We start from the raw sequence: 25,059 nt of genomic DNA on the forward strand, positions 1-25,059 counted from the left end.
TATAATAAGATTGACATGGTCCTTCATGTATAATACCAATTTAACTCCAAATTGAGTCTTTCTTTAGACAGTATTAGTCAGCAGAATGTCTTTTATTCTGGACAGTAAAACCATAAGAACTAATATGCTTCACATGCCTTTCAAAGAAAGGTTCAGTGTTTCTTTTAACTCTAAAGCAGCTCCCTGGAATAACATGCTCGACCTCAGCTTTGGCAGACATGGTGTCTGCTTCTGCACAAGTGTGGGAATGGAATTTGGATACTCTCAAGCTTGAACTTCATATGCTTTTCTTTAACATTTGGGGGAGGACCTTTCTGGGGGAGAAACCAGAGAAGTTATAGATGCATAAGCAGGGAGTATTCCTCTCCAAAATTACTGAACTCATGATCCACTGAAACTTTAGAAGAAAAGGAAGACAACCCATGACTAGGAGACACAGACCATCCAGGAGAAAAGCAGCCAGAAAATACCCTGGACTGGCTATGAACAGTCTTGGTCATAATTAGACTTGCAGAAAGTAGGTAAAAGCTGCTGACTAGGTTGAACACATTAATTGGTCAAAATCACATAGATTAAGAAACTGAAATATCCCTATATTGGAAAACACTCTTTGTAAGAAGCAGCCCATGCAAACCTTATTTTCAATGCAGAAGCAGGGTCTTGCTTCCCAAGGTTTAGGGAAGAGCTTAATATGGTGCAGGGGAAAACCACAAATATTTCTTGGTCTGAATTTTTGGGAGTGCCATTCTGAAAAATAACTGCCAGAAGAAATAAGCCTGCAAAGTGAAAGAGGAGGAAAGTGCGGAGGAAACAGTGAATTACAAAGCCAGGAAATGGTTTAAACAGGCAGCTCTACTGTGGGAACAGCGCTGTAAACAATTGCTATTCTTAATCTTGCAGTCCTAAATGCTGAGAAGTTATGTTGCCTTCTGCATACCTTATCTAAAACAAGGGCTGTGGGATAATGCAAAAGCAATAAAACCACCCCATTCTAACTGATCACAAAATGAAAGGCTTTCACAGGGTAGCACTGACTTGCTTCTACTCCAGAGTAAGGAAAGTAACTTTGAACAATTTTTTACAGTCACCTCACCACTGTGTTTTCTTGATTCTAAAATGCCTATAGTAATATTGAGAGCAGTTCTTAAGGTAGCATTAGTGTGATAAACATGGAGGAGCCTTATGAACATGCACGTAATACAAACAGGATGCAAATGCTTATCTAATATTTGAATCAGTGTTGCAGACTCAAATGACATTTCATATCTTCATTTGATACTTAGAATTTAAATAAGTTTTTGTTATGGAAATTAAACAGTTGCAACAAAGCAATTGAACATTAGAATCAGTTCAGATTTTCAGGTAATAAAATGATCTATCTGGTTTGGCTGCTTTATTCACTCTTCCTCTGGTACTTTTTTTATAATAATCTATTTCGCACTGCCCCACATGGACTTGCTGACATCCAAAATGCCATTGGGTTTGAAGATTTATCTAGGGACTGAATGTTAAATGGGTGAAACAGCTCATTATAATTTATACTGGAATAAAAGACTTTATTAGTTGCCTGCACTGTCTCTATCAGGGAACTTGCTGGTGGAGAAAGATATGTGCAGGGAGGGAGAGAAGCCCTGGCTTATTGAACACCTACTATTTTGCCATGGGTAAAGCCAGCGCTTCCCTCAGGTTCTCGTGCAGTAGTACAGAGCCAGGAAGGATTTTTATTGGTGCATGCAAGGGAGCAGCAATCTTTGTCCTAGAAAATTAAAAATATTTGGGTTAGTTCTAGCTTTTATTAACATAATAATTTTTAGTTTAATTTTATGAAGGCTCATTTCGTGCAGTTTTTTATTCTTTTGGAGCTTGAAAATGTCACATATAAACACATTAGGGATAGATTTTAAAAAAGGAGAGAGGGAGGCAGAATAGTCAGACTTCACTTTGGTGCCGGAGTGCAATTTCAAAGCTATGCTACACTGCTAACTTATGCAAATTGGATTAATTAAATTGCAATAATTTGAAATGCTGCAATTAAAGGTTGCTTTCCTGCTTCTAATTGAAAAAAAAAGCCTCCAGATTTGCATTCCCTCAGAGAAAATGAATGCCCAACTTAGAAGGTTTTTGCTGCAATGTTAAAATACTTAACTTTGGGCTACGAGAAATGAATTGGATTTATTTTTTAACTAGTAAAATCTCTGAAGTTGTTATTACTGAAGCAGGGAGAAGTAGGTCATGCAGCTCCACGTTGTAATATATTTATGACTTTTGTTTCCAGACTTTAGTTTAATCAGGGAGGTTATCCTCCACTTCCTGATTTTGAATTTCAGTCCTAAATTGCTTGGCTTGAATGTCTTGATGTTGACACAGATTAATACCAGAAAGCAGAACACCAGAAGGCATTCTGGATCACGTCAGCTGATTAGTAATAGCTGTTGTGAAATAACTTCCAGCACATGGGGTCACTTGAGGTAAGTTTGTCTGATTTAAGTTTGGGATATTGGAAGTAAAGAAAGAGAGGTAAAATCACATGACCCATAGCTGGTTCTGGTGGAGCAAAGAGAATGTAAGCCATCTAAGGATGTTCCAAATTTGCTTCCTTCCTTTAAGGGAGACCGGATGCTGTGCCTTGCCTTTGCAGTTACAGGCCAACTGCTACAGGTTGCCTGTTAATTAGTTTTGGTCTGTTCATAATGCTCAAAATCAGAAGCAGCATTTAACCTGAATTTTCAGTTTGCCATTTTTGTCATTTATGATATAAACATATCAGTAAGGTTTCAGGAGGTGTCTTAGAGTTACTTCAAACATAAAAATGCACTAGGTATCCAAAGCATATCACGCTGTCCTCACTAGGACTGCTGTGGTAGATAGTCTGTCCAAAACCTTTGGTGGTTCAGTTCCCTTGAGGCCTGAATGGTATGATAAATTCAAACTGGGTGTGGTCCAACTGCTGTTAGGGCGGGCTGTTATATATCTTTAGCCCTATCCTTCCAAGAGATAAACACTTGTGTACAAGAAACTGGGTGCTACTGCACCAAATGTCTTTTAACAATGCTGAAGTAATTCTACAAGCAGAGGCTAGTAGAGGTGGAATACAGTCCTGTATTCCCTGACACATCGTCTTCGTGTTGTCAGCTACACGACAGCTGTCCTTTCAATATTTGCACTGAAGCAGTAAGGATGTAAGGAGAACAGCAGCTCTCTTCACTACCAGGGCTTGGTTTCTTGGTCTTCAGCACACCAACACTGTGCAGGCCTCCAAGTCCTAGTTTGGAAGCTCAGTATCTTAAAGAATTAAAATGGCAAGGAATTATCATTTAAATACAACAGTGAGTGGGGAGGAGAGAGAAAGCAAAATACTGTGAAAGGTCTTGATGTTGTGAGGATAGTAGCAGTGGACAATGGGGAATAAACATTTGCTGGGCTTTCTGCCACTGGCTGGCTTGTGTACAAGCTTGGCTAAACTTTCATTCATGTGGACGAGATACTGCAGTAACTTCAGCTTTGAGTCTCTTGATTGAGGCTTCACCCAAGCATTCTATTCTCAAGAGCAGAAATGTTAGTGCTGCTTGGAACGCCAGCTCTGTCAGGAAGTTTCAGGTAAGGTATGAAAATGGTGTTACTGTTCTAGATCAGCATCACCTTTCAATTTCTTATTACTTCCATACGTCAAATAGACCTTGGAGTCACTGGGAAGTAGCAGGTACAAGGTGGTGGTAGCTTTTGTGGAGTTCGTTGTTTCACATTGAGTTACATCATTGGCTGCACTAGAACAAATAATCATAGTTGTAATTTGTAGTCATCAGAAATATGTCTTTTCTTCTTTAGCTGATAGTAATGCAAAACCTACTGTGGCTTGACACATTTGCGATACACATGAACTTTGTATTTTATCTTGGAAGTGAAAAAGGCTGATACTGTCAGGTCTTTCCTCAAGGCAAAGCCAGCAACTCAGCTCTCTTCTCACAGTACAGAATTGATTTACAATTCCCTTCCTTAAAATCTAATTAATGGTTTCCACCTTGGAGCATCTCCACCCTAGGAAGGATTGCAAGGTACAACAAAAAGGAAACATTAGGTAGATAAATAAATATAGATTTACATCAACATAGCTGGGATAGAGAAGTGTTATAATTTCTAAATCTGTTGTTAAAAAGAGTGAATGATCATGCAGACAAATGAGGTCTGGATAATATACTTAATTTTAGGAAATATTTGGGAAGTTCTTTCTCAAAAAGCCTTGGCTCGTGCTCTCTTAGTCACTCTAGGAAGATGACTCTATGAGGATTAATAACAGACCATTAATTCTCTGTTCTGTTTCTTATCTTTTCACCAGTTTTCACAATGGAGAGAAGTTACTAGCACTGTCATCTAGAGATTTATAGGGCTGGATCTGGAAAGGGAAATCATAGGAAAGTGAAAAATGTGAGGAATATTCGGCTAATTTTGGAACCCCAGGTTGATTGTAAAATGGGGTGTTGTGCTTAGTGTAAAGCATTTCCAGTTTTATGTGTGCCTACAAGTGCAACAGACTATAAAATAGCTGCTTGTCTGTCAGAAAGAGCTTGGAATCATCCTGGTTAGTGTTCAGAAGACAGCAGGAGTGATTAAAAAGACAATGCTGAGAGCTGAAGCCAAACTCACAAACCATCTGTGGCACTGTAGATCCAGTATGGGAGCTGCTCACCCGTGCTGTCCAGAGCAGTGATGTGTGGGTGGCTTTGCCAGTCCTCTGAGGACGTGAGGTGGAGCTTTGGCAAAGATACCGGGGGAGAGTCTGCTTTGTCTTGCATTATCCCATCATATACAGAAAGTAATTTTTCAGTATGCTAACATCAGCTGAATATTTGAACTGAATCAAAAAAAGGAGGAGTGGAAATAATGAAAAGAGATGGTGATCAGAATTTAACTCTGCTGGAAGAGCTACAGAAATTCTTCACACAGACTTTCTTTCTTTCCCCAGCCATTCTGTCTTTTCTTAAACATATTTAATAAAGGGTATTTGTCAATCTAACATTGCTTCTGTTCCAAGACTAGGGCACCTCTCCCACAAATGAATTCAATAATCTCAAAGAAACTGAATTTTGTTAATTCAGGTATCTATTATTTTTCCAAAACAAGAGTGAGTTCACAAAGTAAAAACTATTCCTGCTAAACTAATCCACAGTCCAAGACAAAGTGATTTCTGAGAAGCACTTAAAGTAAAATAAGCCATGTGTGTTTTGCAGTTAGAAGCTGTTTTCTTTTCCTTTCAAGATGAATTTTAAGAAGAATAAAAAGTGACAGCTTACATTTGGTTTTTGTGTAGGGTAGCACTTGAAAATGTGACAATTTCTATATACACTATGTGTCCTGAGACATTTGATCAATGAAATAAAATTATCAAATCCATCCCTATTAAAAATCTTAAACAAAACCATGTCTGCTCTCTTGTTATGGGACAAGAAATCTAATTTAAATATTAAATGATTACATACAATCTGAAAAAGGGAATCATAACCTGAGGTAAATGTACAGACATCTTGAAAGCACCTTTTGTTAGAGACAGTTTTAATTACTATTAAAAACAAGCCACAGCTATAGAGAAAAGCTTGGTTTATGGCATGAAATTTTCTATAACAGTTGCAGTACTGAAATGGACCTGTCTTTTGCTAGAACTGCCACCCTCATCTGCTCAGCAGTGCTTTTAGTTTTTGCACTACAATGAGGAGAAAGTGCTTCTCCATGGTCTGCTATGCCCCACTTCTCTCACTACATTGGTCTTCCTGTGCAGAAAATTATTTCTGGAGCAGAAAAAAATCTTTCTATTACAGCAGTGAGTTTGTGTGGTAGGTTTCCAAACAGCAAACAGAAGTTGCACTCAGTAGGAAGCAGAGCTTTCCTGGTGCCCTCCATGGTGCAGGAGGTAGCCAGCACCATGATGTTGTGGGGTTTCATGTGGCTGTGGAGCTCCAGCCACCTAATCCCACCCAAGTCCCTGGTACTCTGACCTTGATAGACCAAGTGCCAGCTGGGTTAACTGAAGAGTGGGATTTGAACTGTGTGTAGCCATGGTCAGCGATGTGGTTTTACCCCATCAGCCGGGTTAACTGAGGCCATGCAGCTACCTGCTCACTCGCCACCAGTAGCATGGGGGAGGGAATTGCAAGGACAAAAAGGGAGAAAACTTGTGGGTTGAGATAAAGACAGTTTAAGAGGGAAAGCAAAAGCTATGCACACAAGCAAAGCAGAAAAATCAATTCATTCACTATTTCCCACAGGCAGGCAGGTGTTCAACCATCTCCAGGAGAGCAGGGCCCATTTCACACAACGGTAACTTGGGAAGACATCATCCAAATATCTCCCATTCCCTTCTTCTGCCCCAACATTACATACCAAGCATGAGGCCACATCATGTGGGTTACCTCTGTGGCCAGCTGAGGCCAGGAAGCTGTCACCTCCCAATCCTTGTTCACCCCCAGTCTCCTCTCTGGTGAGTGAGGAGCAGAAAAGGCCTTGACTCTGTACAAGCACTGCTCAGCAAGAAGTAAAATAGGCCTGTGTTATTGACATTGTCTGCAGCACAAACCCAAAACACAGCCCCACACTAGCTGCTCTGGAAAAACTTAACTTCCCAAAACCAGCTCAGTTGGGCTTTTCAGCCAACAGCAGGAATTTGGGGTTAGACCCCAGAGAGGCAGCAGTGTGGAGCAGCTTCAGGCAGTGAAAGAGAGGGGACTCCATAGTGCTCTTTCAGCTAATGGATCATGGGAGAAAGTCTCTTCAAGCACAAGAAACACCCACGTTGGTAGAACCCTACTGGAAAAATAAACAGGGCAAGATGCGATTTACCCTGGACATTGGTATTTAGAAAGGGAGGAGAAGGGAATGCCAGCAAATTTCCACAGATTTCCCTTCACTAGGAAGGAATTGACTATTAAAACATTATGGTCAAATGTAAACAGAATATGACTGTCAAGTCAGGATGTAAAGGATTTCAAAGGATGCAAACTTCCTTCTGTATTAATTGTACTTATGATATTACAGGTATGCAAATTACTGTTTACAGTTAGATACATCTAATACTACAGTTGGTTTAGATTAAGGAGTAACTACCACCTTCCCTGGATGCTTTTTACCTTCACTAGTTTAAAACCTCTCAGTATTGGAATGAACTTCTTATGGGTAGAGCAGTGATGAAGCCCTGCAGGCATTCAGAAATAAGTCCCAGGAATTATTCTGTAGGGCCCTAGACTACTTGTGCATTCCCCAGATCAAAGCATCGTTAGAAGATGAAAAAAATTACTAATTAAATGTCTAGCTCAAAATTATTCTAGCTATTCTGTAACAGATCACAAGAGACTTCTCTCCCAGTTATCCCTGGACCTTTTCTTTCATGCACTAGTAAAGAATTTTAAAATAATGCTTGTTAAAGGCACAGCCTAACTCTTCTGAAGGACAGGATTTTTGCTATGAAGACTGTGGCATCACTCACTGCTCAGTAGCCAATAAAGGAACTTTTACTCTCTGCGTACTTAGGAGTGCTCCAAGGTCAACCCTCAGGAGCTCAGAACTGGAATCCCTCCTGGCAGGAATTGGTGAAGCTGGTAAGTACAGGCATGACCAGACACACTTTGACAGCTTCAAGCAACCTGAAACTCAGTTTAGAAATACGCCAAGTTTATGCAGTCTTAAAATTTCTGACTAGCTGCTTCCTTCATAGGTAGCATTACCGATTTACTAGCAATATGTTAACCTCTGGTAGGGAGCTAAAAGCAGCAGTAAGGCCACTTTCCAGGGCAGAACTATCAAGGCAGCTACACATAACCTACCCTGCTTGTCAAGATTTTAACTCCCTTCCTATTAAGGAACAAAGTTTTAGAAATATCAGATAGTTATTATCATCCAATCTAAATGCAACTGCTTTGATTGTAAGTTCTTAGAAGAGTCAACTAGCAAATATTTTAATAAGAATTTACAGAGTCAATAGGAATATATGGTTTCCAATTTACAATTTAAAGATGAAAACTGAAATAAATGCTAAAGCAATGCCTCAGTTGCTGTAGCAGCTTGAGGCTGGGTCCTGCTTTCTAGCAGTTTTCACATTTTACACATTAAAAATCTTGTGAGCAGGCAAAACCAATTTTCAGGTTAGCAACAGCATCTCTTTTCATGCAAAAAATTGATGCTATATAAATGACTGAAATATTTATCTGGTTATCTGGTTTGGGGACATGAAGGCAGAACTGGGACTTGAGTATGGAAGTTGATCATTATGCAAGGATGAACAAACTGAAGTGCTTTATTGAAACAAAAACTGTAAAATGGAGACCTGAACTGGAAATGAATAAGCTTGAAAGCTGAGTATTTGGGGGAGGGGGAGGCTAGTTGTTGCTGTGTAAAAAAAATAATTCTATAGCTACAGGCTTGTGATAAGAAAAGGTTAGCACAGAGCTATGGTAGCAGGCTGTTTTCTGCATCCAGTAAGAGAAGTAACAGGTTTAAACTGAATCAAGAATTATTCAGATTATTGAGAGCAGTTTTTAACAGTGGGCATACAGACATAATGGAGTAAATAAATGCTAGATGAAGTCTTTGTCCTTAATGGTTTTAAAATCAGCTTGAAACAGGTGACAAATATCCCACACTCTCATCTATAAATCTCTAAATCCATTTGAAAAAGAGTTATGAGTATCATTCAGTGTTCTTAAACTGGTTTTATAAAAAAGGGGAAAAATAAGAGAGTGGGTTGAATACTCACAACAATTCAGCCAAGTCACCCCTACTCAGGCAGCAGCTGAAATGACTGTGAAAAGCCAAGGAAAGGTTTTCAAATCTTCCATCAGAGAGGCCTCTGCTGTACTTGGATTGATCTCCCACAGCCCTTTCCCATTATTTTAACAAGTGCTGCACTTCAGATCCTATCCAGAGCCCACCTGAAACTAGTTTCATGCCTGTGCATAAATAAACAAGGGACTAATCATTTTACAGCTGTATGGTAAAGCATTAAAGGCAGCTGAGCCACAGAGAGGGCAGTGCTAGGGCTGGGTGGTCCTACATCTTGCACTTGCTGGCACAGCTGGGATTTCTACCCATGGCAAGTGAACAACCATGCAGCCTTTGCTTACACAAACACACCCCACCTTTCCTTTCAGCTCATCTCAAGAAAAAAAGGGCAAAAACTACTGGGTAAATGGTGTGGGCTTTGTGCTTCTCTTGATTTATTGTACAGCTCAAATATATTTTATTCAAATACTGGCAGAGACAGTTACCAGATTTCCTCATAGGAAATGCTATGAGACACTAACCTATTGCAGAGTACTCCTGAAAAAACTGGAGTCTGGAATTAACAACATTTCTGTGAAAGTCAGCATTCCCTCCTTTTCACAGGGCACAAACAAAATGTACAAAGCATCTTTAAACTAGGCCTCTGGTACATTAAAGCTGATTTTTCAGAAGACTTCAGCACTCTGTACAGTACTTCCTATGGGTAACAGGGCTTCTGTATCATCAGCTTCATATCTAGTCATAACATGGTAGTCTACCATATCAGTTCCTTTCTATTTCTAATTAGGAGTTGTCTTTTAAAATGAGTTGAATCTTCCATCTCTTCTGCCATGCTGTTCTTACGGTTTAAAAAACCCACCTTCTTCCAGCTTCCAGGCTGAGATGATTCAGTACTGATGTGTAAAAATCTGTTCCTCTGCCAATATTTTTCAGAGCTTGATTACCTCTCTTCCACACTGTTGTTCATGCTGCTGTGCACTGCTATGCTCTTTCAGCCTTGACTTTGAGACTAAATAAATCACACAGCTTGGTCCTCTCCAAGAAGTTATTTCACCTGACATCTCTCTGTATCTATTAAAAATATTACTTCACTCCCTTAGGGCTCGGGTGCCTATAACAAAGAACATGTTAATACACCATACATTTGCCCTTTTCATGACTAGCTCACTCAGGGGTTCAGAGTCACCCCTTGAGCCACCAGTGCCCCCTGACCAGGCACACATGAACACTGACTGCTGCTACAGCAGTTTTGCAAAGCCACCTCTAGCCTACCAAAAGTGTCTCCGTTTCTGCTTGATTTGGACTTGGCCTCTTCAGAAAATCTAACTTACTTGTCTAACATCTCACAGACACTGTGGCACCAGGGACTGAGTCCAGCTCCTCTGAGAGCTTTTAAATACCTCAGCCTTGAGATACTGCCTCCATCCTTTTTACCTCCTTCAGTCTCCCACCAGATTCCTGCACACTTTCTAACCTCTGGCACAGACCAGGTGCCAGACCAGGTGCCAGGTGCTCATGGTGCCAGTCGTGCTACACGATCCATTCCTGCCCCAGGTGTGTCCAACCTTGAGTGCTGACAAGTGCTACACTGGAGAAAAAACAATCACTTGTGATACATGACTGAGAAGGAGCATGAAAGGAGAGGCAGCAGACGCCGAGTCTGACTCCTTCAGTGCTTGACTTTGCAGCACAGACATTGAACGCCTCTGTAACAGTGTGCATAGACAAGAGGTTTCCTGGCATTTTTTAAAAGCTTGTACTGAAAACAATAGATGTCAGTGATATGCATGTGAGTCATTGCTAGAACTGGGACTTTTAAATCCAGTGTACAAACATCTGTCACTTGAACCAAGGACACGGACAAGGACCTCCCCCAGACTTCTCTGTTCTGGTGGCTAGTGGTAATGCCCACTGCAGAAGTGACTGCAAAAGCACTCCCAAATGGAGCTCAGACAATGGCAGCTGGGTGAGACAGCTCTCACATCATCCCTTTTACTCACAGACTGAGCTCAACAGTAGCAGAAGGTGGGCAAAGACTTTATTTTTACAAATTTGAGCTTTAAACTTGAGTTTTGCAGGACAGCATTTCTTCCCATGCATCCCACCCCAATGCTGCTAGGAGAGAGGTGGGGCAGTTAATAAATTCCTTATACAGAGGGAAAGAGGGGAGTCTGGTTTGCAGGAGAAATGTGTTTATGTGGGCTGAGAAAGGTACAGGGGAGGGCAAGTTACCACTGCCCTGCGGACCAGCTCTCCCTCGAGGGGGTGGTCCACTGCCAGTTGTCTGCACAACCATTTGAGCTACAACATGGCAAGAGCTGCTTTTAAAGAGCTACCAGTTTCCCCCTACAATTTAGACTCAGACTCACTCTGCTCTCCCTCTTCCCCCTCTTCCTGCCCTGAGCTTTCCTCCTCTATCTCCTCCAAACAATACACTTGGGGCAATTCTCAGTTTTTGGTCCCTACTTCTCCTAACTTGCTTCTCTATGCTCCTTCCTTTCCTCACACACTCTTAGGCAACTTTTCCAATTAAAGCAGCCACAACTTCCTGCCTCTCCTTCATCAAATCCGAGTCCCTCATTCATCTCACACCCAAGTCCTTTGCACAACAATCCCACTATCCTCAACCAAAAGTTAATTCCTTTCCCCATTCCCTCATGTTTACCTCATCTGTCATCAATGCCTTTCCCTCCCACCTATAGACCTTTCCATTATTAAGCACTGGAGAGATGAGCACTGGATTTGGGGGTCTTTCTTAGGAACTACACAGGGAAAGAGGGGATAGGGAAGAAGGCATCAGTGGGAACCAGGAATGGCAGAATCCTCTCTGCTCAGCCCAGTGATGCAGCCCCTGCCATAATTACATGGTTTTGATTCCCTCTGTACCACACTGAGTTTTCTATGGGAAAGAAAGAGGTTTGCACATGCTCACTGGAGATAAGACCAATGCAGATTTTATTTGGTATAAAATAAAGATACACACACATACCAAAACCACTTTTACTGAGCATGTGCTATTAATTTTATACAGACATTAATATATTTGGCCAAATCAGAATAGAAATCAGAGGTAAAAATAAAAACACAGGTGACATCTTCTTCAAAGAGGTCATTGCCCCTACCCAAAATGGAGTTCCAAAACACTGAAGTGACAAATGATTTCAAAGAAATAGCTCTGAGAATATTTGAACACAGGCAAAAGACCACCACATCCTAAGTTAAAAAGAATATGCAACTGCTTTGACTGAAATTTCAAGAGACTTAAACCTTATGCCCATGACAAAAAGCTTCAGTGTATATACAGTTGAAGTTTGGCAAAGTTGAACCTTCAGAAACAGGGAAACAAGTTTGGAAGCTCCAGGGAATGTTGGGATTCTCACTCAACAGCAACAAGAAATGGCACTGCAGGTGCCCCAGGTTAGCAGCAGAGCTTGACATCTCAGTGCTGGAAGCAAGAATTTCACAGTACTCATTATCCAGACTGCAAGTCCTAAAATGTTAATCAGCTGCCAGCCTGCTGTTCAGACCTGAGACTGCCAGATATACGTCTCACCAACTAACAGGTCCCTTAATCATTGAAACCCACCACCTCAATGTGTTTGCATCTAGCTTTCATCTCTTTGAAACACAGCCAAGAGAAGGACAATTTGGACCTGGCCCCTCTTTCACACACACACAGCCAGTGGGATGTTGAAAACTGCTAGTGCAAGGCTTGACAAATCATATTTCTCCCATGTCATCCTCCATGGTGATAGGTGTAATGTTAAATAGGAAAGACAAAACAACATCTCAGGTAGTCCCAGTGCTGCACGGATTGCATGGTGACTCTGAAAAATGACATGCACCATCAGAGAGTCTCAGTGACAGCTCTCTGTGCTCAAGAAAGGAACAGAACATGCTGTTGGGCTTGTTGGCTCTCGAGGTTTCAGTGGTTTGTGTTACCAAACAAACCCAAAATTCTGCAGTATTTTTCTCATTGAGCTTTACTGAAGGTGGTGATACTGAGAACTTAATGAAGAAACTCAGGACTTTTCTTGATGCCCAGACTGATGGGGGAGGAAGGGCTAAAATGACTCATGCAATACTGAAGTTTTTAAATAAGTAACTCCACAACCATATCTAACTTTGGTTAGATACTGCAACTGATACCAAACTATTTCTACTGTACCTGCACTATGCAACTACATACTGTGGATATCTGCAAGGACTCCATATCCTAAGGAGTAGAAATAAGGCAGGGCCCAAGTATTTCTTGGTTGTGGACTTTCATAATTATGGCATGGAAATATCCCAGCCTTTTATGAATAATTACACTACTCAAGTTTCTACCTGCCTTAACTTGGACGTGTGACAACCAAAAGTTAAGTAAAAACAGACAACAGAGTTGTCTTCTGAGCATTTGTCAGTTTTGTACCCATTTCCCACTATGACTTTTTAATAAATTAGTTGTTATTTAATTGTATGTAATGTACCATAAGTAGGTAATTTTCACCAGTCTCAGTCCGAAATACTAAAACTTTATGGCTGAGTCCTGCACTCTGCAGAACTGCACTTTCTGTTCTCAGCATGTGGTGTCACTGACAAAGTGATTCTAACCCTTCCAAGTTCAGGTTGGCTATAAAAATGTGTTCACTGTTCTCTTGCTTATCATACCATGCTCTGCTGTAAATGAGCAGTCACAGTTCAATTTTCTACATCATTCAGTAGAACTGTGACTTCACCTCAAGCTGCTCAAGCCATACATGTCCAGCTGCTCTCAAAATGCACTCTAACTATGTGTGTCCTGCTTTCATCAAGTTCTGGTTGGTTCCAAAGATCTCTGCCACTGAAACTCCATGCTGGTTGTCCTAATCAGGCCTGTTTCTGCCTTTCCAGACAAATACCAACACTGACATTTGACAGTACATTTGCTTTTTCTTCAAGGCCTGAGTTTCAAGACCAAGTATATGCTGTAAGCACCCTGAATGAAGCTGTCCAATGCCATCCGAACACCCTGAAGAGAAAAGTGGGATGCATTTGTTGGTGAGCCTTAGTTGTCCTCCTTAGGCAGGAGAATTTTAGAAAACCTTCTAGTGACTGAAGCACACATGTCACACCACCAGTCACTAAACAAGTGTTATCCACATACTGTTCTAAGATGTCTCTCTGGCCTACTTGCTCCTTTCTCAGCTTTGGATATTCGCTATGGACTTTTTAGATGAGTTTTCTAATCAATTCAGGTGCACTGAATACAAACTGAAAATTACACTTGCTATATTTTTGTACACTTTGTCTAATAGAGCCCTTTTCACATTATACAAAAATTTAAAAATTAAAATAATCACTCATGGAGAGCAACCAGGCTAGTGAACAAATTTTGCTGACAGAAACAATTATTGATACAGAAAATACATCTGTCATAGATTATCCTGAGTTGGGACAGACCCACAAGGATCAGCAAAGTCCCATTCCAGGCCCTGCATAGGACAGGCTCAACAGTCACATCATGTGCCTGGAGCATTGTCCAAATACTTACTGAGCTCTGTCAGGCTGGTGCTGCGACCACTTCCCTGGGGAGCTGTTCCAGTGCCCAAACACCCTCTGGGTGAAGAACCTTTTCCTAATACCCAGCCTAAACCTCCCCTGACACAGCTTCAGGCCATTCCCTGGGTCCTGTCACCGGTCATCAGAGAGATCAGTGCCTGCCCTTCCACTCCCTCTCATGAGGAAGCTGTGGACTGCAGTGAGGTTTCCTCTCAGTCTCCTCCAGGCTGAACAGACCAAGTGATCTCAGATGTTCCTCACATGGCTTCCCCTCAAGGCCCTTCACCACCTCTGCAGCTCAAACTTGGAACACTTTCAGAAAATACCAAATAATTTCCAATAAGTGAATTTTCTCCCATCTATAAGAAACAAGTTAAGCTAAATGTTAACACTTCTTTGCTCATCATGATAAGCCATTTTAAGTGAAATTAAATGTGAACTTTGAAAGACCTATGAAAGATATTTACCACCTAAAAGAGCATGATGAGATTCTCTGTTTAACTGTTGCATCACACAATTCTGTGACTGCAACTTGCTAGGAGCAAATCAAGAGGATATACTGGATTTTAATCTCCCATCCTATTTAAGAAAATAAGTACCATATCATCTTCTGGTATGCACAAAAATTTTAATTTCTTTCCAAACCTGTAAGTACAAGTCAGGCTGGGTATAGTCCCAGAAAAGCCTTCCAAAATAGGTTACCTGACACAGGTTATCAAGGCATTGTACAGGTACTGTCTATACAAACACCATTATTAAATGCCACTGGAACACCCAAAGACAAATTTTGATGTCACAGGCACAGTGAGAGAATGCAGAAACATCCCCTAGATAATACACAAGTTTTTCCAGCACAAAATGAAACCCTGTAATTCATACTTCAAGCAGAAGCCCAAGGTTGCAAAAATGTATAAAGTATGCTACAGGGAAATGGATACATTTGTTCAAAAATATTGTTATGACTACATTTTCCTGTCAGATAATGAAAGAAACCTGCTTCTTATGCCAACATACTCTCAGATGGGAAGATCAAGGGAAAAAAGAGCCAAAATAAATGAAGGTTCATCCTAACTTAGCGACATGCTGTACAGCACAACACTCAGAGCACAAATATGTACCGTGCAATTCAAACACCTCCTCCATGATAACATAACATCTTTGAACTGCCGTTATTTTCAGCACTTTATATAAATACTGCTTTCTTCTTGATCCTGGATTATTCTCATTTTGAAACTCATATTCTGGATTTGTATTTGAGGACTGCATGTAAACATCCCTGTACACTCTTGTGAAGCCATTTAAAGACTACCAGACTGTAATAGATTCAAAAGCAGTCTCTATGAAGTCATGAAACTGCATCCCTAAATTACAACTGAACCTTCTATCCTCACATAAAGAAATAAAGAAACAAAGGTGCTTCCAGATACACACACACCCTCTTCTCACACCAGCTGCAGGATGTCTGCAGGAACATATAATTTTAAGATCCAAAATAAAACTCCAGTGTTTTTTGTTTGTTTGCTTGCTTAATTTGTTTACTTTTTTAATGTAAGATTTTATTTGGGAAATTCATTATTAATTTGGCGTAGCCTCTTAGGAAACATTTGCTTTTGTCCAGGAGTTGCCAGCTGAGAGGATGTTATTGTTTGGAAGGGATGTGATCAGGAGGACCCTGAGCACGGCACAATGTGTCAGCCCGGAAGCAAGGGAAGAAAAGTGATTCTCTCATCTGAGAGAGAAAACAAAACAGAAATGTTGAGCATTTGCCTTCCAGTTTCATTCACCCCTACACGTGTTCCAAAGAACCTTGCTAGTCACCTGTATCTCACATGAGTATCACCAAACTGTATCAATGTATGTATATTATAAAAAATCCTACTCTCAAAACAATTACAGATTTCTTTAGAAAAGCAAAGATTTCTGCCACAAACATCTTCAAAACACATAAGCAGGCAAATGCTTACCCTCCCTGCACCGCTTACCCTGCTACTCAGAACGACAGACAGAGCTGGACACGGTTCCCCTTCCCTCAGCCCCCTCCCTACAGCACCAGCAATGAACAGGGGCAGAGGCCATCCCTGCAGAGCAGCTTTGGAACAGGAGAGCTGAGCCCTGCCCTGCAGCAGGCACCCTCCTCCTGGCTGTCCAGGCCCCTGCTGACACCTGCAGCGACTTCACAGAAGCCTCTTGTGTTTCAGTAGCAGTAGGACAGAGGTCAGTGTGATTCAGAGCTCCAGAAGGGCAATGCTCTCACAGGAGCACCTTCCAGGTCCCCTAGTTCCTTGCTGAGAGTCTTCACCTGGAGGATTTTTCAATTTTCATGCAGTTTGTTTGTAGCATACCTGTTCTTTGTACACGATCACAATTTCAAGCTAAAAGCCTCTAAGAGTGATGCCGGACTCGGAGAACACCTTTTACCAAACCCTTCTCGTAAATTAAACATCCCCCTGGCCCCCTCCACGCAGCTCAGAAGGAACACAGCCACAATGAAGCCACAGCGGCACGGGCGGCCTGGACCCTGCAGCGCTGCCTGTACCCGAGGCGAGGCGAGGCAGGTGCCCCTCAGCCCCCGAGGGAGCGCCCGGCCCGCCAAGTGGGCGCCTACCATGCCAGCGGCGACCCCCGCGCTCAGCTCTGCCCGACGGCGCCCGTCCGTCCGTCTGTCCGTCCGTCCGTCCTGGGGCCGGTCCGGGACGTGCGGCTCGGGCGCTACCGGGCGTCGCCGGCGCTGAGGGGGTAGGCGAGGATGCTCATGGCCTCTCCACACGCCGCCTCCACCTGCCGCACCTGCTGGCGGCTGAGGCGCTCCCGCCAGGCGTGCACGGCCTCCCGCGCGTCGCGGGCGGAGATGAGGAAGGGCCGGTCGGAGGAGTAGGCGGCGCCGCGGGTCATGTTGACCACGAAGTCCTCCAGGGCTGGCGGCACCGTCAGCCCGGCGAAGCGCAGCAGGCGGCGCAGCTCGGCGCGGGGCTCCCGCACCAGGTCCTCGTAGCGGAGCTGCGTGTAGCGGCGGCGGAGCCAGTCCGGGGCGCGCCGGGCCAGGAGGAGATCGCGGAGCCAAGACTGGCAGATCACCTCCAGCGCGCCGCCGAGGAAGAACTCGGCGCGGTGCTGCGGCTGCGGCGGCCGCCCTCCGCCCAGCAGCCCGGGCGGCAGCAGGAGATGCTGCTGCTGGTGGCGGGCCGGGCCCCGCGGCTCGGCGCGGTGGCGGCTGCGCAGCACCTGGACGCTCTCCCGCAGCAGCGCCTGCCGCGCCTTCAGGCGGGAGTTGTGGACGGCGCGGGGGTCGCGGAAGAGCTGCACCACCCGCAGGTTGAGGCCGGGCTCCCGCAGCAGCGGCAGCAGCGCGCCCAGCTCCAGCAGCCGCACGTCCTTGATGACCACCACCGGGTACTTGCGGCACTCGGCCTCCAGCTCCCGCAGCGCCCGCGGCGGACACGTCTCCTCGCAGGTGGCGCCGTCGACGAGGCCGATCTCCCCGCGGGGCCGCGGGGCGGCGGGGCAGAGCGGCGGCGAGCAGATCACCTTGTTGGTCCGCCAGCCGAAGATGCTGGCCGTGGTGAGGTTGTCGGCGGCGGGCGGGGCGGGGGCCAGCGGGTCGCGGGGGCCGGACGGGGCGGTGTAGAGGCGCAGGACGGAGAAGTCGCATCGGAAGAGGGCGCGCAGCATGTCGCGGAGGGCTCCCTGCAGGCTCAGCGCGTCCCCCGGGTAGAGCGCCTGCCAAAGGTGCCACATGGGCTCGTACAGGTAGAAGACGTCGGGGTGCTGGTTGAAGAGCTCCCCGAGGAAAGAAGAGCCCGTTCGCCAGGTAGCGTGCAGGTAGATGTGCCGCTTCCCCGCCGTCCCCGCGCTGCCGTTACCCGCCGCCCCGGCCGTGCCCGCCTCATCCTCCTCATCTTCCTCGTCCAGCGGCGGCCGCTGCTCCCAGCCCCACTCACTCAGCGCCTCCTCTAGGCTTGGGCAGCGCCGCAGCAGCGGCTCCTCGTCCGTTCGCCCGCGCCTGGCTCCGTAGTCCAGCACGTAGGGCACCAACAGGAGCAGCAGCAGCGTGTACAGCACCAGCACCGCGGCGAAGCGGCGATGTTCGCCTCGCCACCGTCGCCGGCCCTTCATCGCTGGGGCCGGCTCGGACCCCGGCTCCGCCGACTCTCTGTTTGCCGGAGGGCGGCTCTTTGCGGAGCAGCAAAGTTAGCGGCGGCGGCGGCGATGTGGGCGGCGGGCGGTCCTCCTCGCCGGGGAGCACGCCCACGGGCACGCCGGCCCGGCTCCGGGCCGCTGGCCGCGCCGCCCGCCGCCGCCTCCTCCTCGTCCTGCTCCTCCTCGCAGCGCGACGCGGACGCGCCCGCACCTGCCCCCGCTGCCGCCTGAGAAGCCACTGCCGCCGGCGGGGCGCGGGCTGCTGCTGCTGCTCCGGTGCCGCTGCGCCGGGCTCCGGGCCGCCCCTCGCCCGGCCTCCCTCCCTCCCCTCGGGCAGGGCCGGAGGGGCGGGCTCGGCACGGCGGGACTCACCCCCGCCCGGGAAGGGGCGCACCGAAAATGAGGTGTGTTAGCCAGCCCAGGTACCGAGCAGACGAGGGTGTCCCGAGGAGGAGTGGTTGGTCCTGCTATTCACCAGAGCTCCGGAGAAAGAACACGCAAGACGCTACAGTAAGGAGAAGAGGTGCAAGTGTCTTTTTAGGGTAGACGACAGCTATTAAAATCTGCAGTGAGTTTCAGAAATGCTGCAGTTCTGCGCTGTACAGAGCTGCGGGGTTTCTCAGCTACACTTTTGGCTACGTATGTGTGCTGATGGGATGAGGACATCTCGATCGTGACTCATTGCTCCAATTTTTACACCTGTAAGTTCCATAGCTGTCTGAGCAGGTCACCCTTTGCAGCTGAAAGGAAGAAATGGGCACCCACAGAGGGACATTCAACCTATTGTGGATGTCTTCCTGATAGTCCTTTTTATTAACTACAGTAGGAGCATAAAATTACCAGTTCAAATGTAGACTTCTAGTTTTTTAGACATCTAAGATTATTTGAAATCTCCTGGGAAATGGAAAGTCAACAAGATGTTGACTTCAGGTGTTTCAATTAAAATACATAGTCTCAGAATCTCCAGCCCAGCCCTTGCCTGACCTTGGAAGATGCTCATGTAAGGAGATGGACCATGGTTCCATGTTCCTGGTCTGGGCATCCAGCTATCAGGAAAGTGAGGTCCCTGTCTTGCTGATGGTGTAGTGGGAGCTGCTGACAGTCTTGACCTCTAGGCAATAGATGATATCCTCTGTAAAATACTACTAATATTTAAGTGTGGTGTGCAGGGTGAAATTCAGAGAGGGTAACACAGTTCTTGCCCTCGATGTATGATGCTTTGACTCCCAGAAGTGTCTTTATGGTATATAAGCACCTGTGGTTAGACACATGACACAGCCTTTGTCAATGACACCACATGCAACTGAGAACAGAAACAACCATTAGTTTCATGGGTCTGAAAAATGCTCCATCCATACAAATACATAGATACACAGCCTGAAGATGCTGGACATAGTATGAATGTCCAGTTATTAAATAATAATCTAATTTTGAATTTGTCAGGCAAAACACAAGGACCAGAAATCAATATGAGAGAGAAAAAACATGTTTCTCTTCTGTCCAGGTGGTGAGCCAGTTGTCTGCCTACTAATGCTTTACTTACCCCATGTTAATAAGTGTTAAAAGATTGGGCTTCCCGCCCTTTATAGCATACTGAGTGAGTAGAAGGTGCCAAACAAGATTTGTGAGCTTCTTAGCAGAATAATGTTGGAATTATAGCATTGGAAAAGAAATTCTGCCTCAATATACATTTCACTGCTTATGTTTTTAAACACCAAGATACACCAGGGTCTCACACTTAGCAGTGTGAGTTTCACCTCTGACTCAATAATACCAGGATTTCATCCAGACTCTCAAACAACTAAAGGAGGACTACAGAATAAAAGCACACTTGCCAAAATCAAGTTAAAGTCTTGTCCAAAAAGTCCCTTACCCATCCAAAACCCATTTATACTTAGTCTTTTGAGAATCTTCAGTGTAGCTGACTTGTAGTAGCTGACTTTTGTATCATGCAAACTAGTAATTTAGATAGATTTACCAAGATGGGATCCTGAGAAGTGCTGATGAGAATGGGTAACTCTGAGATGCCAGGATTTCCCCTTTGTAAGAAAAAATACTTGGGTTGGCAGTAGCATCAGCACCAGTGATGGCCAATGAGCCATGCTGCAAGACATGTTACTTTTTTGTATGGGTTTCTACGACATATACTTAGGCTTAAGAAGTAAAATCAAGGTCTTAAACCTGCCTAACTGAAGTAAAGCTGTCTTGTAAAGAATCAAACATCTCACAGAGTAAGATAACCCATCAGAAAAATGCGAAACCATAGAAATGAAACTATGTATGTCTGTGGTAACTGTTCTAGAAAAAATGAAAGATGCAAATAGCTTTATCACAAGTTACATATTTTAGTAAAGATAAAACTATAGTTGTTAAAAGATTATCAGATCAAAAAAGAAAGACAGTAATGTTTTGTCCTCCACCTTCACAATAGTTCTTCTACTGCAAGAGGATTAGGCTGTGTTTACTTCGGTTATTTTGGGTTACAGCTGTTTTTGGCACAGGGAGATTCCAGCAAAGACAGTATTTATTTTGTCACCCAGTGGGTGCCTGAGCTAGACTTGTAATCGTTAAGCTTCAGCCTTCCTGAAGAAAGTACCTACTTCTCAAGAAGTGCCTAATTTGGGGTGGACTGCTGGTCTGAATAGAATGGGAAGAGATCAGTTTTCTCTTTTTTCAGTTTTCAATTCCATACTGTGTTGTCTCTTCAGCACAGATAAGAGAGATGATTTTTCCATATTTAGGCTTTTTCTATAAACCACGAAGACACCATTTAAATATACAAATGATCTGCATCTCTTTCTAAGATCAGGACAGTTCTGTACCCAAGGGAGACAGCTAGGTTCTTCTTCAGTGATCTGTGAAGTAGTCTGCCCATTTCGCATCTAGCTCCTGCCATTTTGTGGTGATAGTTCTGCACTTAATATTGTTTTGTAAAGGGGTGGGGGAAAGAATATAGGTATAACATGTTCTGCATACTTTAGTATTGCAGTATTTCCTTTCTAGTTTCCAAGCTTGTCACTGTAAGTACTGACTGTTTTTAATATAACATAACATTGGCTTCCTGTGTATTATCTCTCTAACATAATTTTTGCTCTTCTGTCTCCCATGGTGCTTCTACTGTCAAGAGAGACAGTAAATGCTGGAATGCAGCATTTCAGCCTCAATAATTTTTATCTTCTCAGCAGAGGCTTCAAAATAGAAATAGTTCCCTCTACATCTCACAATCTTTCAGCTCTCCCATGCTCTTGTCATTTTCACAGAGTACTTTGTGAATAAAAATAGCTTGATTTGCTGATAAAATTAAACATGCTTTGCACACGGAGCACCGCCCTCAAACATCCTGACTGTTAATGAGCTCTCTGCTTACACATGTTGTCACTCACAGGCTTCAGCCAAGAGGAAGTCCGTGGTTAGCAGCAGCTTAAAAACCTTCCAGAAGCCAACAAGCTAGGACAAATGTCCTTATTTTTGAAATTACTTTGTCATCAGATGTTCCAACATGTGCAATACCACATGTTTCACATAAGGGATCAGACCTAGTAGCTCACATTTTAGAAAGGGCATGTTGAGAATAGCGGGAAGGACAAGCTGGTCCAGGTGAGATGGCTGGTGCAGAAGGGACTTTTTGCAGTATAGTTTTCCCCAAAAGTGGAACAAAGATTGAGGACCTGAAAAAGACCAAAAACGTCACAGAAATTCTGAGAGACTCAATGGAAATTTAGAGGATCTGAAGAAAGTGGAAAGTAAGACAGAAGCAGAGTTGACTTCCAGTCTGGGGCTGATAAGCAGTTGGGTGGAAGTGTCTTCAGATGCAAAGCCACATTCAGAAAGTAGCAATTAAGCTTTCTGCATGTACACCTGATGTCACTCTTGAGCATCTGCAAGGAAGACAAGGAAATGATGCATGAAAGTGTATCATTCTAACTACATCGGTCTTGTGTACTCCTGATCATTACACTGGCACAAGTCCAGACCTCTGAGTTTCTCTGTGGGCTGATTTGAGAGAAGCCAGGTGTACAGTTACTGGTCACAGCCAGAACGGCTTCATGACAGGGAAGTCCTGCTTATCAAACCCAATTTCCTTTTATGACAAGGTAACCCACCCAGGTGATCAAGGGCTTGGATTTCAGTAAAGCTTTTGATACTGTCTCTCACAGTATCCTTCTGGACAAAATGTCCAGCAAAATGTCCACCACACAGCTGGATAAACACATGGGTAAGCAACTGGCTCACAGGTCAGGCATAAAGGATTACAGTGAACACAGACATTGGACTGGTGACCTGTCACTTATGGGGCTCTGCAGAGCTCTGTCATAGGCCTTGTGCTCTTACACATCTTCATAAGGGCTTGGATGCAGGACTAGAAGGGATCATAAGCAGGTTTGCAATCAATACAAAACCAGAAGGAGCTACTGCCTCCCTCAAAGGAAGCCCTGCAGAGAAACTTAACAAATCAGAGGGCTGGGCAATCACCAACAGTAGGAAGATCGACAAGGCAAAGTGCTGGATCCTACACCTGGGGTGGGGCAGAATGTATGGACAGACTGGGGAATGAGATGCTGGAAAGCAGCACCATGGAAAGGGACATGAACATGAGTCACGGCTGTGCCATGGCAGCCAGGAGGGCCAACCGTGCCCTGGGGTGCATCAGGCACAGGGATTGCACCACTCTGGTCTGCACTGGGGCAGCCTGACCTTGATTATTGTGTGCAGTTTTGGGTGCTGCAATGTAAGGGAAATGTAAAACTACTAGAGAGTGTCCAAAGGAGGGAGACAAAGATGGTGAAGGGCCTTGAGGGGATGCTGTATGAGGAGTGGCTGAGGGCATTTGGTCTGTTCAGCCTAGAGAAGAGGAGACTGAGAAGAGACCTCATGACAGTCTACAACTTCCTCATGAGGGGAAGAGGAGGGGCAGGCACTAATCTCTTCTCTTTGGTGAACAGTGACAGGACCCGAGGGAATGGTCTGAAGTTGTGTCAGGGGAGGTTTAGTTCAGATACTAGAAAAAAGTGCTTCACCGAGAGGGTGTTTGGGCACTGGAACGGGCTCCCCAGGGAAGTGGTCACAGCACCAAACCTGACAGAGTTCAAGAAGCATTTGGACAACACTCAGGGCACACAGGGCATTTGGACACATGATGGGACTCTTGGAGATGGTTCTTTGCAGGGCCAGGAGTTGGACTTAGATGATCCTTGAGAGTCCCTTCCAGCTCAGCATATTCTGTGATTCTGTACAGCTTCAGGTTTTGGTTAATACAATTACACAGCCACCGTGCATCTCATACCACCCAAAGGCTCTGCAAAAGAGCAGAAAGGCATGAGACTTCTGTACCCCTCAGACTGAGGGAAGAGAGCAGTGGAATTTGGGGACCAACAGCATGTGTGGAGTCAGAAGGGGGTGAATGCATTTCTCTCTTCTCTCCCAAATTTCTCCAGTTATTCCTAAGAACTGGTAAAGTTGTGAAATTAGGCCTGCTACTGCTCTTTGCTTCCTGACATAAGGGCTGGGTACAGAGAGTGAGCTGAGAAGGGATTTAGATTAAGCCAAATTCAGCACTGCAGCCTGTGTTTGAGCTAAGGGATGCTTGATAACCCAGTGTAGCATCGCTGAACCAGCTGCAGCAGCTTCACACATACCTAGCTAGGGGAGCTCTTCCATGCCCAAGACAAGCAGAGACATTTTATTTCTGGTTCTGATTTATTTAAAAATTAAAATATAACAAATATACTATACTGTAATTGTCAGAGTAGAGATTGTCTTTGTCTTTCCAAGAATGTGAAATCTGAGTATTGAAATGGCAAAAAACAAAAAACCAAAAACAAAAAAAAAAAAAAAAAAAAAGGAAGCAAGGAGGTTTGGAGTTTTTAAATTTAAAACATGGTTATGTCATCAGTGATCTTGTGAGCTCCTCTAACTTCCTCTAAGAAAGAAGCTAATGCCATCATTGAAGATGATAGAAAATGCTAGTAGGAAATGTAATAAGAAAATGCAGGAGGTGGAAGACAAAACAAAGTAAGCTTATGTATTTGTTGAGGTTCAAGAAAAAGCTCAGAAGGAAGTCTGTTAGTATTTACAACCATGTAAATTCAGTTAAATCAGCAACAATGAAAGAAAAATAATCTATTCTTGTAATCCAACTCAATGCTAATGTAACTTTAGTTTTTCTAAATTCCACCAAGGATGACTCTAATCTGAAGACTTTAAACCTGTCCCCTGTAGAGTGGGCTCTGTTGTCCCATTAGCAGAAGGGCAGTTCTCTCACAGCATAGGAACACTTACACTACACCAATAGCCAGCACCTCCATCACACTGCCTGGCAATTAACAGTAGCTGCCACAGTAAAATTATTCCTCTGGTAATGTGTTTGGGGTCTCACAGTTTTGAGTACTAGAACTACCTCTATACTAAAATGTGTGGGAAATAATAGTTTTTAATGCAGAAACTGTGAATCTTTTTCTGCTTTCTCTCATTGTCACAGGCTTACAATTACTGAATTGGAGATGCTGATTAACAGCAAGCTTTCGACATTCAACAAGTTAAGCCATTGTGTTGGCATAATTAGGCAACTAATTCTTTCACAGTTCACTCAAGCAAAGAAATTAACTAGAAAATTTAAGACCTATTTTTAACGGGGGA

General features: G+C 44.2%; 1 protein-coding gene across 1 annotated transcript; it reads right to left on the bottom strand.

Moving 5' to 3' along the window:
* Nucleotides 1-11,695: 11,695 nt before the first annotated feature.
* CHST7 (carbohydrate sulfotransferase 7) lies at nucleotides 11,696-18,732 on the bottom strand. Its single transcript, XM_030277611.4, has one exon. It carries the CDS (start codon nucleotides 18,397-18,399, stop codon nucleotides 16,996-16,998), a length of 1,404 nt encoding a protein of 467 aa, XP_030133471.4. The 5' UTR covers nucleotides 18,400-18,732; the 3' UTR covers nucleotides 11,696-16,995.
* Nucleotides 18,733-25,059: the final 6,327 nt, after the last annotated feature.

This window comes from Taeniopygia guttata, chromosome 1, assembly GCF_048771995.1.
Source record: "Taeniopygia guttata chromosome 1, bTaeGut7.mat, whole genome shotgun sequence".
Taxonomy (NCBI): domain Eukaryota; kingdom Metazoa; phylum Chordata; class Aves; order Passeriformes; family Estrildidae; genus Taeniopygia; species Taeniopygia guttata.

Excerpts from the sequence above, each read along its gene's own strand:
- CHST7 (XM_030277611.4), bottom strand. The coding sequence starts at position 18,399 with ATGAAGGGCCGGCGACGGTGGCGAGGCGAACATCGCCGCTTCGCCGCG.